The following is a 15044-nucleotide window of genomic DNA, read 5'->3' as shown; positions in this document are numbered from 1 at the left end:
AGGTTTACAAGGATGTTGTTGGGACAAGAAACTGAGTTACAGAGAAAGGTTCATAGGTTAAGACTTTATTCCCTGGAGCATAGAAGAATGAGGGGAGACTTGATAGAGGTATATACAATTATGATGGGTATAGATAGAGTGAATGCAAGCAGAAGGCTTTTTCCACTGAGGCTAGGGGAGAAAAAAACCAAAGGACATGGGTGAAGGGGGAAAGGTTTAAAGGAAACATTAGTGGGGGCTTCTTCACACAGAGACTGGTGGGAGTGTGGAATGAGCTGCCAGGTGACATTTAAGAAAAACTTGGACAGGTACATGGATGAGAGGTTTATGGAGGGATATGGTCCAGGTGCAGGTCAGTGGGACTAGGCAGAAAAATGGTTCGGCACAGCCAAAAAGGGCCAAAAGGCCTGTTTCCATGCAGTAATGTTCTATGGTTCTATGGTTCCAATTGTTCCTCTGGTTCACGTTCCCTTCTTACGGACTTCCTACAGAAACGCACCACATCACATCTGTCACCTATCCAACCACTGTGTCTTTATTTAATAGGTCTCCTTACTTGAGGAAAGATGAACTGGTGCAGAAGAGTTTCATCAAGTTGATGCTGGAAATGAGAGGTGGGGGGGGGGGGGTGAGGGTCAGCAGCCTTTAAGGAGAGATTGAGACGCCGAGGACCATACTTGCTGGAATTCAGAAGAATGAGAGGGAAGCTTATAGAAACATATAAAATTATGAAATGGATAGATAGAGGCAGTAAAGTTATTTCCACTAGGGGACTGGGAGACCACCTCAAGATTTGGGAGAATAGATTTAGGATGGAGACGAGGAGAAACTGCTTTCTCCAGAAAGTAGTGAATATGTGGAATTCTCTGCCTAGGGGAGCAGTAGAAACTACCTCATTACATAGCACAGGGGAACTGAGGATTATGGAGAAAAGGTATATAGATGGAGCTGTCCACTTCCACTCAATATGATCTTATTGAAAGGTGGAACAGGCTTGATAGGTTGGGTGACCAGCTCCAACTCCTACTCCTGCTCACGTTCTTGCTGTCCTCCCTGATCACTGTGCCTCCATGTTTTGTGTCATCTTCAGATCTGTAAATTATGCCTCATCTGTCTGGAACCAAACCATTAATCTATTTTGGAAAAGCAGTGCCTCTGTGAAAGACACCTAGCAAACTCCAATATGCACTTCCTTCAGTCCAGGGAATAACTGTTCATGACATCTCTCTCTTTTCATCCCATTCACTTGCAGCTCCCCACCTCCCCCAGATCTGTGGCTTTCAATCTTCATCAGAATCCTATAATCTGACATGATATCTGATGCCTTTTGAGAATCTGGCTCCCTTTCCATAGGAGTTCTCAATTAGACATAATACATTTCACTGAGGCTTTTCTGGAATAAAACATTTTGTGAGTAAGTATCTCTTTTGGAAGATGGAGAATTGAAACTCAGGTCTATCAAAGTCAACTTCTGAGTTGAGTTGGGAACAACACAATACACTCAGTTGCCACTTTATTATGTACACTTGTACGCATGCACATCACACCAAATATCTAATCAGCCTACATATCTATATATGTATATACAGTGCCTATAAAAAGTATTCAATCCCCTTGGAAACTTTCATGTTTTATTGTTTTACAATGTTGAATCACTTGGATTTAATTTGGCTTTTTTGTCAGTGATCAACAGCAAAAGACTCTTTTATAGCAAAGTGAGAACAAATCTCTACAAAGTGATCTAAATTAATTACAAATATAAAACACAGCATGTGGATTCACTCCCTTCAAGTCAGTGTTTAGTAGATGCACCTTTGACAACAGTTACAGCCTTGAGTCTGTGTGGATAGGTCTCTATCAGCTTTGCACATTTAGACACTGCAATTTTTCCCCATTCTTCTTTACAGAACTGCTCAAGCTCTATTGGATTGCATAGGGGTCATGAGTGAACAGCCCTTTTCAAGTCAGCCACAAATTCTCAATTGAGTTGCGGCCTGGACTCTGACCTGGCCACTCCAGCACATTAACTTTGTTGTTTTTAAGCCAATCCTGTGTGGCTTTAGCTTTATGCTTGGGGTCATTGTCTTGCTGGAAAACAAATGTTCCTCCAGGTCTCAGTTCTCTGCAGACCGCATCAGCTCTTCCTCCAGGATTTCCCTGTACTTTGCTCCATTCATTTGACCTTCTACCTTCTGGGGCCAGCTGCAGTGAAGCATCCCCACAACATGATGCAGCCACCACCATGTTTCATGATGGGGAAAGTGTGTTTTTGATGATGTGCAGTGTTTGGGTTAATCCAAATATATGTTTAGTCTGATGGCCAAAAAAGCACAATTTTGGTTTCATCAGACCATAGAACCTTCTTCCGGCTGACTTCAGAGTCTCGCACACACCTTCTGACAAACTCGAGCAGATATTTCATGTGTTTTTTTTCAACAGTGGCTTTCTCTTTGCCACTCTCCCAAAAAGCTGTGACTGGTGAAGCACCCGGGCAATAGCTGTTGTATTTGCAGTCTCCCCCATCTCAACCACTGAAGCTTGTAACTCCTCCAACGTTAAGTAGACACATAGAAAATCTACAGCACAATACAGGCCCTTCAACCCACAAAGCTGTGCCAAACATGTCTTTACCTTAGAAATTACTAGGGGCTTACTCATAGCCCTCTATTTTTCTAAACTCCATGTACCTATCTAGGAGTCTCTTAAAAGACCCTATTGTATCTGCCTCCACCACCGTCGCCGGCAGCTCATTCCATGCACTCACCACCCTCTGTGTAAAACAGTTACCTCTGACATCTCTGTACCTACTTTCAAGCACCTTAAAATTGTGCCCTTTTGTGCTAGCCATTTCAGCCCTGGAAAAAAGCCTCTCACTATCCACACAAACCTTGCAAATCCATGCTGCATTTTTACCAATGCACTGCTAATTACATCACTGGTTAGTGATAACCCCATCACAGGTCATTTTGATCGTTTTGTCTGATGTATTTGATGCAGAGGCCATTTCATTGTCAAAGGAAGTAATGATGGACAAGCAGACCCTTGTGTGCTTTTGTGTCAAAGCTGTGAGACTTCTGCCAGTCCCTGCCATCTATTTGATCTGAGTCTTGCTGTGTGTTGAAGTCCTAATGTTTTGCTCCTCTTATCCCCACAGGCACTGGTCTTTGTCATTATTCTGGGATGGCTTTTTGTACCCATCTACATCAGAGCTGGAGTAAGTAGCTTATACGTTGACCCCAACGTGTGTGTGAGACCCCAATCTGCCCATCTTTCCTCTTTGGTTTAGGCTCTGACACTAACTGTATCCTCTTCCTCAAGGTTGTGACAATGCCAGAATACCTGAAGAAGCGATTTGGTGGAAATCGGGTCAGGATTTATCTGTCCATCCTCTCTCTGTTCCTCTACATATTCACCAAGATATCAGTAAGTTTACACTGACCTTGAGCCCAACACCAAGCCACTTGACCTCGCTAATGAGGGGTCCTCCAAATAAGGGTTGTATAACGCTCCACTTGTTAGTGCTGGTGCCTCACAGAGGCTGTCTGTGTGGAGTTTGCATGTTCTTTCGTGACCATGGACGAAAACTCCCAGTCATTGCTCAATCACTCTTTATTTATTATGCACAAGGAGAACAGCCTGGCCCCTGTAACCACACTGTGTGAACAGAGAAATGCTGTTTTTATACAGAAATGACAGGCAGTTACTGATACTGACCATGTAGTATCTGTGTCTGTTCAAATTCCTTATTTGCATAATCAGTCACTGTTCACAGTAAAGGTGTTAATAGTCGATAGAAACTACAACTGATGATACTTTGATTGTCCCCTCGTTGCATCCTTCAATGATGTCTTGTTTTGCCAATGAGCTCCATTCCCCTGCTGGGCAAACGGGAGCTATGGGCTTCTGGAAACTCTCCTGCCTGGGTTTGCCAAAAACTTACCTTGCCTGGACATTACCTTCACCCTTGCTTTGCTGCCAATTCCACAGGTTTGCTCCAGTTTGCTCCCACTTCCTGAGGTGGTTAATTGATAGAATGGTGAGTATGTCTGAGGGAGAATAGGCTGTACTGCTGCAGAAAAATGAAGAGGGGCACTGTGGCCAACAGGATCACTTAACCAGGGAGACAGCACACTGGATTAGGGCTTTGCAACTTTTGTTATGCCATTGACCCCTACCATTAACTGGAGGGTCTGTTGGGAACCTCTCCATTGACCCTCTTCATATGTGGAATTCAGTGCAAGTATCAACTTCCTCTGTTTATAATGTAACCCTTAGGTGATATTTCACTTCCCTCTCAATCTTGTACTACTGTCACAAGTAAGTTATTCATGACTCATATTAATGTAGGGCTATGTTAACTGATGTCTGTTCTCATCTTGTAATGTACGGGGCAGCTGCTGTGGACAGCTACACTATCCATAGGGTCACCATGGGTTGACAGCGCTCAGCAACATCAAACCCCTGATACTTGTAGAACATAAAACAGTACAGCACAGGAACAAACTCTTCAACTTTAAACATAATGCCAAATTAAATTAATTCTCATCTGCTTGTACAAGATCCATAACATCCATTCTCTGCAGATTCTATTTGACTAAACACCCTTATTATATCAGTGTCCAGCAACATCCCCAGCATACATGCCTTCTACCACTTGACATTTTCTACCACAACACTATTACAGCTTGGGCCGTTCCGGATCTCAGAGTTCAATTCCAGTGCCTTCCATTAGGAGTTTGTATATTCCCTCCTCTGGTGCTCCAGTTTCTTCCCACAGTCCAAAGGTGTACCGGATAGTAGGTTAATTGGTCATTGTAAATTATCCTGTGATTAAGCTAGTGTTAAATAGATAAACTGGTGGGCGGTGCGGTTCGTTGGGCTGGAAGGGCCTATTCCGTGCTGTATCTGTAAGTAAAAAGTGAGTGAAATAAAAAGACTCTGACTGCCTATCTTACCCATGTCCCTCATACGTTTTATAAACTTACTTTACCCTCAGACTCTGATGCTCCTGAGAAAACAACTCAAGTTTGCCCCACCTCTCCTTATAACTCATACCCTCTATTATAGGCAGCATCCTGGGGAACCTCTCTGCACCTTCTCCAAACTTTCACATCCTTCCTGTAATGGGAGCACAAGATTCCAAGTGCAGCCTAACCAAATTTTTATACAGCTAAAGCTGTATAAAAACTTAGAACATAGAACATAGAACCTTCCTCTAATATCCCTCTTGAACTTCTCTCCCCTTACCTTAAAGCCATGTCCTCTTGTACTGAGCAGTGGTGCACTGGGGAAGAGGCACTGGCTGTCCACTCTGTCTATTCCTCTTAATATCTTGTACACCTCTATCATGAATCCTCTCATCCTCCTTCTCTCCAAAGAGTAAAGCCCTAGCTCCCTTAATCTCTGATCATAATGCATACTCTCTAAACCAGGCAGCATCCTAGTAAATCTCCCCTGTACCCTTTCCAATGCTTCCACATCCCTCCTATACTGAGGCAACCAGAACTGGACACAGTACTCCAAGTGTGGCCTAACTAGAGTTTTATAGAACTGCATCATAAACTCTATCCCTCGATTTATGAAAGCTAACTCCCCATAAGCTTTCTTAACTACTCTATCTACCTGTGAGGCAACTTTCAGGGATCTGTGGACGTGTACCCCCAGATCCCTCTGCTCCTCCACACTACCAAGTATCCTGCCATTTACTTTGTACTCTGCCTTGGAGTTTGTCCTTCCAAAGTGTACCACCTCACACTTTTCCGGGTTGAACTCCATCTGCCACTTCTCAGCCCACTTCTGCATCCTATCAATGTCTCTCTGCAACCTCTGACAATCCTCTACACTACCTACAACACCACCAACCTTTGTGTCATCTGCAAACTTGCCAACCCACCCTTCTACCCCCACAAAAAGTAGAGGTCCCAGAACAGATCCTTGTGAGACACCACTAGTCACAACCCTCCAATCTGAATGTACTCCCTCCACCACAACCCTCTGCCTTCTGCAGGCAGGTCAATTCTGAATCCACCTGGCCAAACTTCCCTGGGTCACGTGCCTTCTGACTTTCTGAATAAGCCTACCGTGTGGAACCTTGTCAAATGCCTTACTAAAATCCATGTAGATCACATCCACTGCACTACCCTCATGTATATGCCTGGTCACCTCCTCAAAGAACTCTATTAGGTTTGTTAAGCATGATCTGCCCTTCACAAAGCCATGCTGACAGTCCCTGATCAGACCATGATTCTCTAAATGCCAATAGATCCTATCTCTAAGAATCTTTTCCAACAGCTTTCCCACCACAGACGTAAGGCTCACTGGTCTATAATTACCTGGACTATCCCTGCTACCTTTTTTGAACAAGGGGACAACATTCGCCTCCCTCCAATCCTCCGGTACCATTCCCGTGGACAACGGGGACATAAAGATCCTAGCCAGAGGTTCAGCAATCTCTTCCCTCACCTTGTGGAGCAGCCTGGGAAATATTCCATCAGGCCCTGGGGACTTAGCCATCCTAATGTATTTTAACAACTTCAACACCTCCTCTCCCTTAATATCAACATGCTCCAGAACATCAACCTCACTCATATTGTCCCCACTGTCATCAAGTTCCCTCTCAGTGGTGAATACCGAAGAGAAGTATTCATTGAGGACCTCGCTCACTTCCACAACCTCCAGGCTCATCTTCCCACTTTTAACTCTAATCAGTCCTACCTTCACTCCTGTCATCCTTTTGTTCTTCACATAATTGAAGAATGCCTTGGGGTTTTCCTTTACCCTACTCACCAAGGCTTTCTTGCTCTTCTTAGCCCCTTCTTAAGCTCCTTTCTTGCTACCCTATATTCCTCAATAGACCTATCTGATCCTTGCTTCATAAACCTGCCTTCTTCCATCTGACCAGATTTTCCACTTCACTTGTCACCCACCATGGTTCCTTCACCCTACCATTCTTTATCTTCCTCACTGGGACAAATTTATCCCTAACATCCTGCAAGAAATCCTTAAACATTAACCACATGTCCATAGTACATTTCCCTGCAAAAGCATCATCCCAATTCACACCTGCAAGTTCTAGCCTTATAGCCTCATAACTTGCCCTTCCCCAATTAATAGTTTTCCTGTCCTCTCTGATTCTATCCTTTCCCATGATAATGCTAAAGGTCAGGGAGTGGTGATCACTGTCCCCCAGATGCTCACCCACTGACAGATCTGACTCAATGTCCAGCCAATAAGGGTAAGTATGTCATATGCCTACTCTGCCACTCTACCTGCCCCAAGATCCCTCTCTACATCACTGCTGTTCAGAATCTTAACCAGTTAACTGTCTACTTTTTCCATGCATTTGACCTACCTCACATTTTTCTGGATTAAATTGCACCTGCCAATTCTCCACCCATATCTGTAACTGGTCTTTATCCTGCTGTAGTTTTGATAGCCCTCCAGAGTGTGCACAACTCCACCAAATCAGAGTCACAGGAAATTTATTATCAAAGTATGTGTATGTCACCATAAACTACCCTGATATTCGTTTTCTCACAGATTTTTAAAGGAAGATAAAGAAATACAATAGATTTTATGAAAAACTATACATAAATTAAGACTTACAGACAACTAAAGCCCAAACAAAGAAAAATGTGCTAACTAAATAAAGAAATAATACTGAGAATATGAGATCTTGACAGTGAGTCTGTAGGTTGTGGAATCAGTTCAGTGTTGAGGTGAGTAAAGTTATCCACGGTGGTTCAGAAGCCTGACGGTTGAAGGGTAATAATTGTTCCTTAACCTGGTGGTGTGGGACCTAAGCATCCTGGATCTCCTTCCTGATGACAGCAGCAGAAAATGAGCATGGTCAGGATGGTGTGGGGCCTTGATGATGGTGATGCACCATCAATAACTCTTGGAGACTGGAAGGGAACAACAGGCTTTTATTAACAACAAAAGGGAACACGACACTTCGGAGACTGAGGGAGGAGCAGTGCCCCAATCGCCTTTATACTGGGGTCTGTGGGAGGAGCCACAGGAGCAGTCAGCAGAGGGGCATGTCCAGACCGGTATACATAGTTTACCGCAGATGGATGTTGCTTTCCAGTGACAGTGCTCCTCGTAAATGTGCTGAATAGTGGAGAGAAGTTTGCCTGTGATGGATTGGGCCATATCCGCTACTTTCTGTGGACTTTTCTGTTCCTGGGCATTGATGTTTCCATACCAGGCTCATAATGCAACCACTTAGAATACTTTCCACTATGCATCTATAGAAGTTTGTCCACCCCTCTCTTCTTTCTTAAAACCTACTTTAATGGTCAAACCTTTGATCAGTTGCTCTAATATCTCCTTGCATGACTTGATGTTCTATCAAGAGCCACAAGTGTTTCATTCTTTTAGCTGCACTTCATAAGCTGAAGTTACAGAAAAGGGCATCAAATCTTGCTTAATGGAACGCCCTACTTTCTTGCTGAAAGACACTTACGTGCAGTTCTGTTCATCACACTTATAGGAAGAACATGATCACAGTGGGGAAGCTGCAGAAGGTATTCTTCAGGAGCGCAGAACAAGACACTGGAGGAAGTCAGTCAATCAGGCAGTATTGGTGTAGGGAAATGGTTATTCAATATTTGGGGTTGAGACTTTATCAAGACTGCCTAGTTCACTAGTTCTGGTGAAGAGTCTTGGACATTGACTCTATCTCTATCTGTCTGCCTGTCTCTCTCTCTCACACACACCCTTCTCTCTCTCTCTCTCTCTCTCTCTCTCTCTCTCTCTCTCTCTCTCTCTCTCTCTCTCTCTCTCTCTCCCCACGCCCCTCTCCCCTCCTTCCACAGTTGCTGCTTGACCCTCTGAGTTCTGCCAGCAATTTGTTTTCTTTTTTGGTCTGGGTTCCTGTGCCTCCACATTCACTGGGACATTGCCTGGGATGCAGGAGAAACTGGATATTGGCTGGGTTTGTTTTCCTTGGAGCAAAGGGGACTGAGGGGCATCTGACACGACATGCACAAAACAATGCAAAAGGATACTGCAAGCCAAATGTGTATAAAATTAGATGATCTAGACTTAGGGGAAATTGAGGAAAAATTTAATCATGCAGAGGTTGGTTGCAATCTGGAACACAGTGCCTGATATTCAAGAAGTCTTCAGATGACCACTTGAAATGCCAAGGCAAGAAGGCAATGGACCAAGTTTTGGTGAATGGGATTGGTATAGTTGGGTGCTTGGTGGCCAGCATGGGCATGATGGAGAAGGACCTGGTGCTGCACTGTCTGGCTCTCTGATTTATATAGCATGTGAGGCTTGGAAGATGGCTCTGCACACATTGTCTCAAATTGTCAATCTGTGCGCATGTTATACAAACATAGGCCAAATACCTGGTACCTGTTTCAATTAAACCAAACAACTGGCACAGACTGAAAGTTGGTTGATCTAATTGAACACAGAACATTACAGCACAGTACAGGCCCTTTGGCCCATGATGTTGTGCTGACCTTATAGCCTACTCTAAGATCAATTCCCCTCCCTCCTACATAGCCCTCAGTTTTTTTATCGTCCATCTAGGAGTTTCATAAATGCCCCTAACTAGCAGGGTGTTCCCCACACCCAATACTGTTTGTAAAAAACTTACTTCTGACATTCCCCGCACATCCCCAAGGCTTTCATCAAATTGCCCTCTGCCTCCTTTGCTCCAGAGAAAACTAACTGGCCTATCCAATCTCTCCCATAACAAAAGTCGGCTAATAAAACACAAAACACTACAGCACAGTACAGGCCTTTGACCCACGATGCTATGCCAACCCTTTAACCTACTCTAAAACCAACCTAGCCCTTCCCTCCTACATAGCCCTCCATTTTTCTATCATCCATGTGCCTAAGAAAGAGTTTCAAAATGATTTTACATATTTTCACTGCCTTCTTTCCAGCTGACACACAGCATCAGAGGACGCAATAGTTTCAGACAGGGTGGTTCCTCAAATCTCAGAGATCAGTGCCAGGTATGATATCACACAGTGAGACATGAGTGTGACTCAGAGATAAAGGCTGAAGTCCTTGTACATCTCAATGTTAGAGAAGTCAATGTTCATGCCATCAGGCTGGAGGCTACCCAGCTGGTATATAAGGTGTTGTTCCTCCAACCTGAGTTTGGATTCATTTTGACAATAGATGACGCCATCAGAATGGGAATGGGACATGGAATTAAAATGTGTGGCCACTGGGAGATCCTGCTTTTTCTGGCAGACTGAGCGTAGGTGTTCAGCGAAATGGTCTCCCAGTCTGCATCAGGTCTCACCAATATATAAAATATATAAAAGAGCACCAGATGCAGTATATCACACCAGCCGACTCACAGGTGAAGTGTCGCCTCACCTGGAAGGACTGTCTGGGGCCCTGAATGGTGGTGAGGGAGGAAGTGTAAGGGCAGGTGTTGCACTTGTTCTGTTTACAAGGATAAGTGCCAGGAGGGAGATCGGTGAGAAGGGATGGTGGGGGGGGGGGGGGAGGTGAGTGGACAAGGGAGTCGCGTAGGGATCCCTGTGAAAAGCAGAAAGGTGGGGGAGGGAAAAATGTGTTTGGTAGTGGGATCCCGTTGGAGGTGGCGGAAGTTACGGAGAATTATATGTTGGACCTGGAGGCTGGTGAGGTAGGTAAGGACAAGGGGAACCCTATCCCGAGTGGGGTGGCAGACAGATGGGGTGAGGGCAGATGTGCAGGAAATAGGAGAGATACGTTTGAGAGCAGAGTTGGTGGTGGAAGAAGGGAAGCCCCTTTGTTTAAAAAAGGAAGACATCTCCCTCATCCTGAAATGAAAAGCCTCATCCGGAGAGCAGATGCGGCGGAGACGGAGGAATTGTGAGAAGGGGATAGCCTTTTTGCAAGAGACAGGGTGGGAAGAGGAATAGTCCAGGTAGCTGTGAGAGTCTGTAGGCTTATAGTAGATATCAGTAGATAGGCCTTCTCCAGAGATGGAGACAGAAAGATCAAGAAAGGGGAGGGAGGTGTCAGAAATGGACCAGGTAAATTTGAGGGCAGGGTGAAAGTTGGAGGCAAAGTTAATGAAGTCGACGAGCTCACCATGTGTGCAAGAGGCAGCGCCAACGCAGTTGTCGATGTAGCGAAGGAAAAGAGGGGTATGGAGGGGTATAGACTTGGAACATGGACTGTTCCACAAAGCCAGCAAAAAGGCAGGCATAACTGGGACCCATACAGGTGCCCATGGCTACACCCTTGGTTTGGAGGAAGTGGGAGGAGCCAAAGGAGAAATTATTGAGAGTAAGAACTAATTCCGCTAGATGGAGGAGAGTGGTGGTAGAGGGGAATTAGTTAGGTCTGGAATCCAAAAAAAAGTGAAGAGCTTCGAGACCATCTCGGTGGGGGATGGAGGTATATAGGGACTGGACGTCCATGGTGAAAATAAGATGGTGGGGGCCAGGGAACTTAAAATCATTGAAAAAATTCAAAGCATGAGAAGTGTCACGAACATAGGTGGGAAGAGATTGAACAGGGGGGATAAGACAGTGTCAAGGTATGCAGAAATGAGTTCAGTGGGGCAGGAGCAATCAAGGTATGCATTTTGTGTGTGTTTTTGTTTGAATTTCCAGCATCTGCAGATTTCGTCGTGTTTGCTTGAGTAATTCTAGTTTTTTTTTATTTCATATTTCCTGCATCTGCGGTTACTTGATTACTAATTACATATTGCAATGAAGAGGAAGGCTATTCAGCATGTCAGGTCAAAGCTAACTCCCAGCATAGCAATCCCATTAGACTCATCAACAGCCCTTGCTCTCCCTTTTTCATTTGCATCATCCACTATCTGTCCAAGCTGGCTCCAGATGGCCTTTAGAGACATTTCACAGAAGATCGAAAGACCATTTACAAGTGATGCCACCATGCACCAAATGCAATAAGCATATAAAACAGTTCATCTCTGTACGACAGGAGAACACACATCATAGTACAATAGTCTTTTTATTATTTCATACATTATTACTGCACAGTGTTGCACATTGATATATTATTATTCTGTGCTTTATTATTATATTTAATATATTAGCTATATGTGTTTTTAAAGTTGCTGCTGTAACTGAATAATTTCCCACTCGGGATCAATAAAGCACTTTTATTATTATTATTACTCAGTGCCCTGAAGCCATTACCTTACCCCTGCTGGACTGAGCTGGTGCAGAAAACCTGTCAAGGACAACAATATCACAGTCAGCACTGTTTATTACTGAATCCAGTTTCCGTTACCTCTTTCAGGCTGACATGTTTTCAGGAGCCATTTTCATCCGTGAGGCCCTGGGGCTAAACCTGTATGTTGCCGTGGTGATACTGCTTGCCATCACTGCTGTCTACACTGTGACAGGTAAGCTCAACCCTGAGCCTGAGGGAAAGGGCAAGCATCTCCCAGACATCCCAAGAAAACATTGTCACGCAGGAAGCCCTCAGTACATGGTGCCCTGACCCTCATTCCCTGCATCCTCACCCACCATCCAGTGCCAAGCCTGCCACTGCACCAGTCACCTTCTCCAAACCCAGGAACTGTTTGAATGTGATCAGGATTTGTGTCTCCCCTGGTCTCTCTGACAGCGAGTCCCACACCTCATCCACCTTCTGGCTTCTTAAATGCCTCCAGCACCACCCCTGGCAGCTGATTCCAGACTCCCACCACTCTGCCACTCTCTGTGTGTCTCTCTCTCTGGCAGGGCTCTGTGCATCGTGAGGTAGCCCTTTTGAAACAGCACCACCTATAACCCTGGTATTAATCAGTGGCCGGTGACTAACTTGTTTCAGAAGCCAACAGTGCAGCTGATGTCTGGAGAATTTGGGATATGTTCTCGATACCTGAATCCCTACCTGAACTACACCCCCTGCAAAAGCTCACTCAGTTTTCCCAGCCTGTGGTCACGCCACTGACTTAAAAACTTGTGATTTTGAAATATTTTATTTTATCTTATTTAGAGATACCGCGTGGAATAGGACTCTCCAGCCTTCGAGCCTTGCCACCCAACAACCCACTCATTTAACTTTAGCCGAATCACAAGACAGTTTACAATGACCAATAAACCTACTAACCGGTACATCTTTGAACAGTGAGAGGAAACCAGAGCACCTGGAGGAAACCCACATGCACATGGGAAGGAACATGCAAACCTTCTAACAGAGGATGCCAAAATTGAACTCAGAACTCCGACACCCTGAGCTGTAATAGTGTTGCACCAACCACCATACCACCATGGTACCCTTCTTGCATTTCCTGTCATTCATTTCCCGAGTGGTATCAAGCCATCTCTCATTGGAGATGACCTTGATGACACTGATGACCTTTGAGAATTTGTCCCGCCCATCTGAAAAGCCGCACTCTGAGTTCTGCAGACAGGGTGGTCAGTCTTTGAAGCAGCACTCCCTCAAGTTATCACTTGTCTTGAGCCCACTGGGCTCCCATGGGGAATCAGAATGGGAGCAGCATCAGATAAGCTGGCACTTTTAATCTACTCACCCTTCAAAAACACCAGGGATCGGAACCAACCAGGTTTATTAACATGCTATATGTTGTGAAATGTGTTGTTTTGTGGCAGCAGAACATAAACTGTATTATAAATTAGTAGTATATACTGTAAATATTGTAATATTGTAACATAACACTGTACCATGGATTTGTGCCTTGGAAAGTTTCCAGGCTGCAAACTTGGGCAAAGATTTTTTTTATGGAAGACCAGCAATTGCCCAAGCTGCAAGTCTCACCACCAATGTTGTCCAAGGGAAGGGCATTAGTTTACAGTATATATACTGAATTTAAAGCAAAAGAAAATGAGGTAGTATCCATGGGTTTATTATCCATTCAGAAGCCTGATGGCAGAGGGGAAGAAGCTGCTCATTGAGTGTGTGTCTCCTCCTTGATGGTAGCAATGAGAAGAGGGCATGTTCTAGGTGGAAGGCATCTTATATGAGTTATTTTTTAGGACATTGCCTATAGAAGATGTCCATGATGGTGGGGAGGCTGGTGCCCTTGATGGACCTGGCTGAGTTTACAACACTCTGCAGCTTTTTCCGATCCTGTACAGTGACCACCTGCCCCCCCCCCCACACACCGCCCCTGCTACCTCCATACCAGATGGTGATGCAACCAGTCAGAATGCTCTCCACGGTACACCTGAGACATTAGCTAGCTTTTGGTGACATACCAAATTGCCTCTACCACCTACACCCATATTCCTTGGTTCCCTTAATCTCCTGAAAGCTATCCTTTTCTCTTTTAAATAAGTTCACTGAGCCTTTTGCATTGGAGAATATTTCACATAATTCCTTCTCTATGCAGGAATTTCCCGTCATCTCTGCGGTAAATGTCCATCCTGTGATCCCGATGCAGTGATCACTAGCTTTAGATTCTTCACCTGGGGAAATATCAGCAACCACCGAGCCCTCTACAATGTTTCTAAGTCACGTTACTTGCCTGTCTGCACTACACTCCCTCTGTAGCTGAACACTATATTCTGCATTCTGCTTTTTTTTTAACTGCCTTAATGGAATTAACTCTAGGTAGGGTCATAAAGAAAGTTCTTGGCCTTCATAAATGAATATACTGAGTACAGGAGTTTGCATGTTATCTTGAGGCACTCATAAGGCCTAACTTGGAGTATTGTATGCAGTTCAGGTCACCTACCTACAGGAAAGATATCAATAAGATTGAAAGACTGCAAAGAAAACTTACAAGGGTGTTGCTGGGACTTGAGGACCTGAGTTATAGGGAAAGGTTGAATAGGTTAGGACTTTATTCTCTTGCCTATAGGAGAATGAGGAGAGATTTGATAGAGGTCAGCTTTTTCCTACGTTATGTGATCCTAGAACTAGAAGTCATGAGTTAAGGGTGAAAGGTATAATGTTTAACAGGAATATTAGAGAACTTCGTCACTCAAAGAAGGGTGACAGCGTGGAACAAGCTGCCAGTACAAGAGCTGGACGCGGGTTTGAAGATAAACTTGGATAAGTACATGGATGGGAGAGGAATGGAGGGCCATGGTCCAGGTGCAGGCCAATAGGGCAAAGCAGAAGAACAGTTC

The 15044-nt window shown here is 44.5% G+C and overlaps 1 protein-coding gene across 1 annotated transcript in view; it reads left to right on the top strand.

Moving 5' to 3' along the window:
- slc5a1 (solute carrier family 5 member 1) overlaps positions 1-15044 on the top strand; it is a 124706-nt gene that overhangs the window by 54376 nt on the left and 55286 nt on the right. The window contains exons 4-6 of the mRNA XM_059983246.1: positions 3155-3214; positions 3319-3423; positions 12244-12349. Coding sequence (XP_059839229.1) covers positions 3155-3214; positions 3319-3423; positions 12244-12349 — 271 coding nt within the window. The remainder of the gene's footprint in view (positions 1-3154; positions 3215-3318; positions 3424-12243; positions 12350-15044) is intronic.

Source organism: Hypanus sabinus, chromosome 10 (assembly GCF_030144855.1).
Source record: "Hypanus sabinus isolate sHypSab1 chromosome 10, sHypSab1.hap1, whole genome shotgun sequence".
Classification (NCBI taxonomy): Eukaryota; Metazoa; Chordata; class Chondrichthyes; order Myliobatiformes; family Dasyatidae; genus Hypanus; species Hypanus sabinus.
The sequence above is the reverse complement of the archived record's forward strand: the minus strand, read 5'-3'. Positions and strand labels throughout refer to the sequence as shown.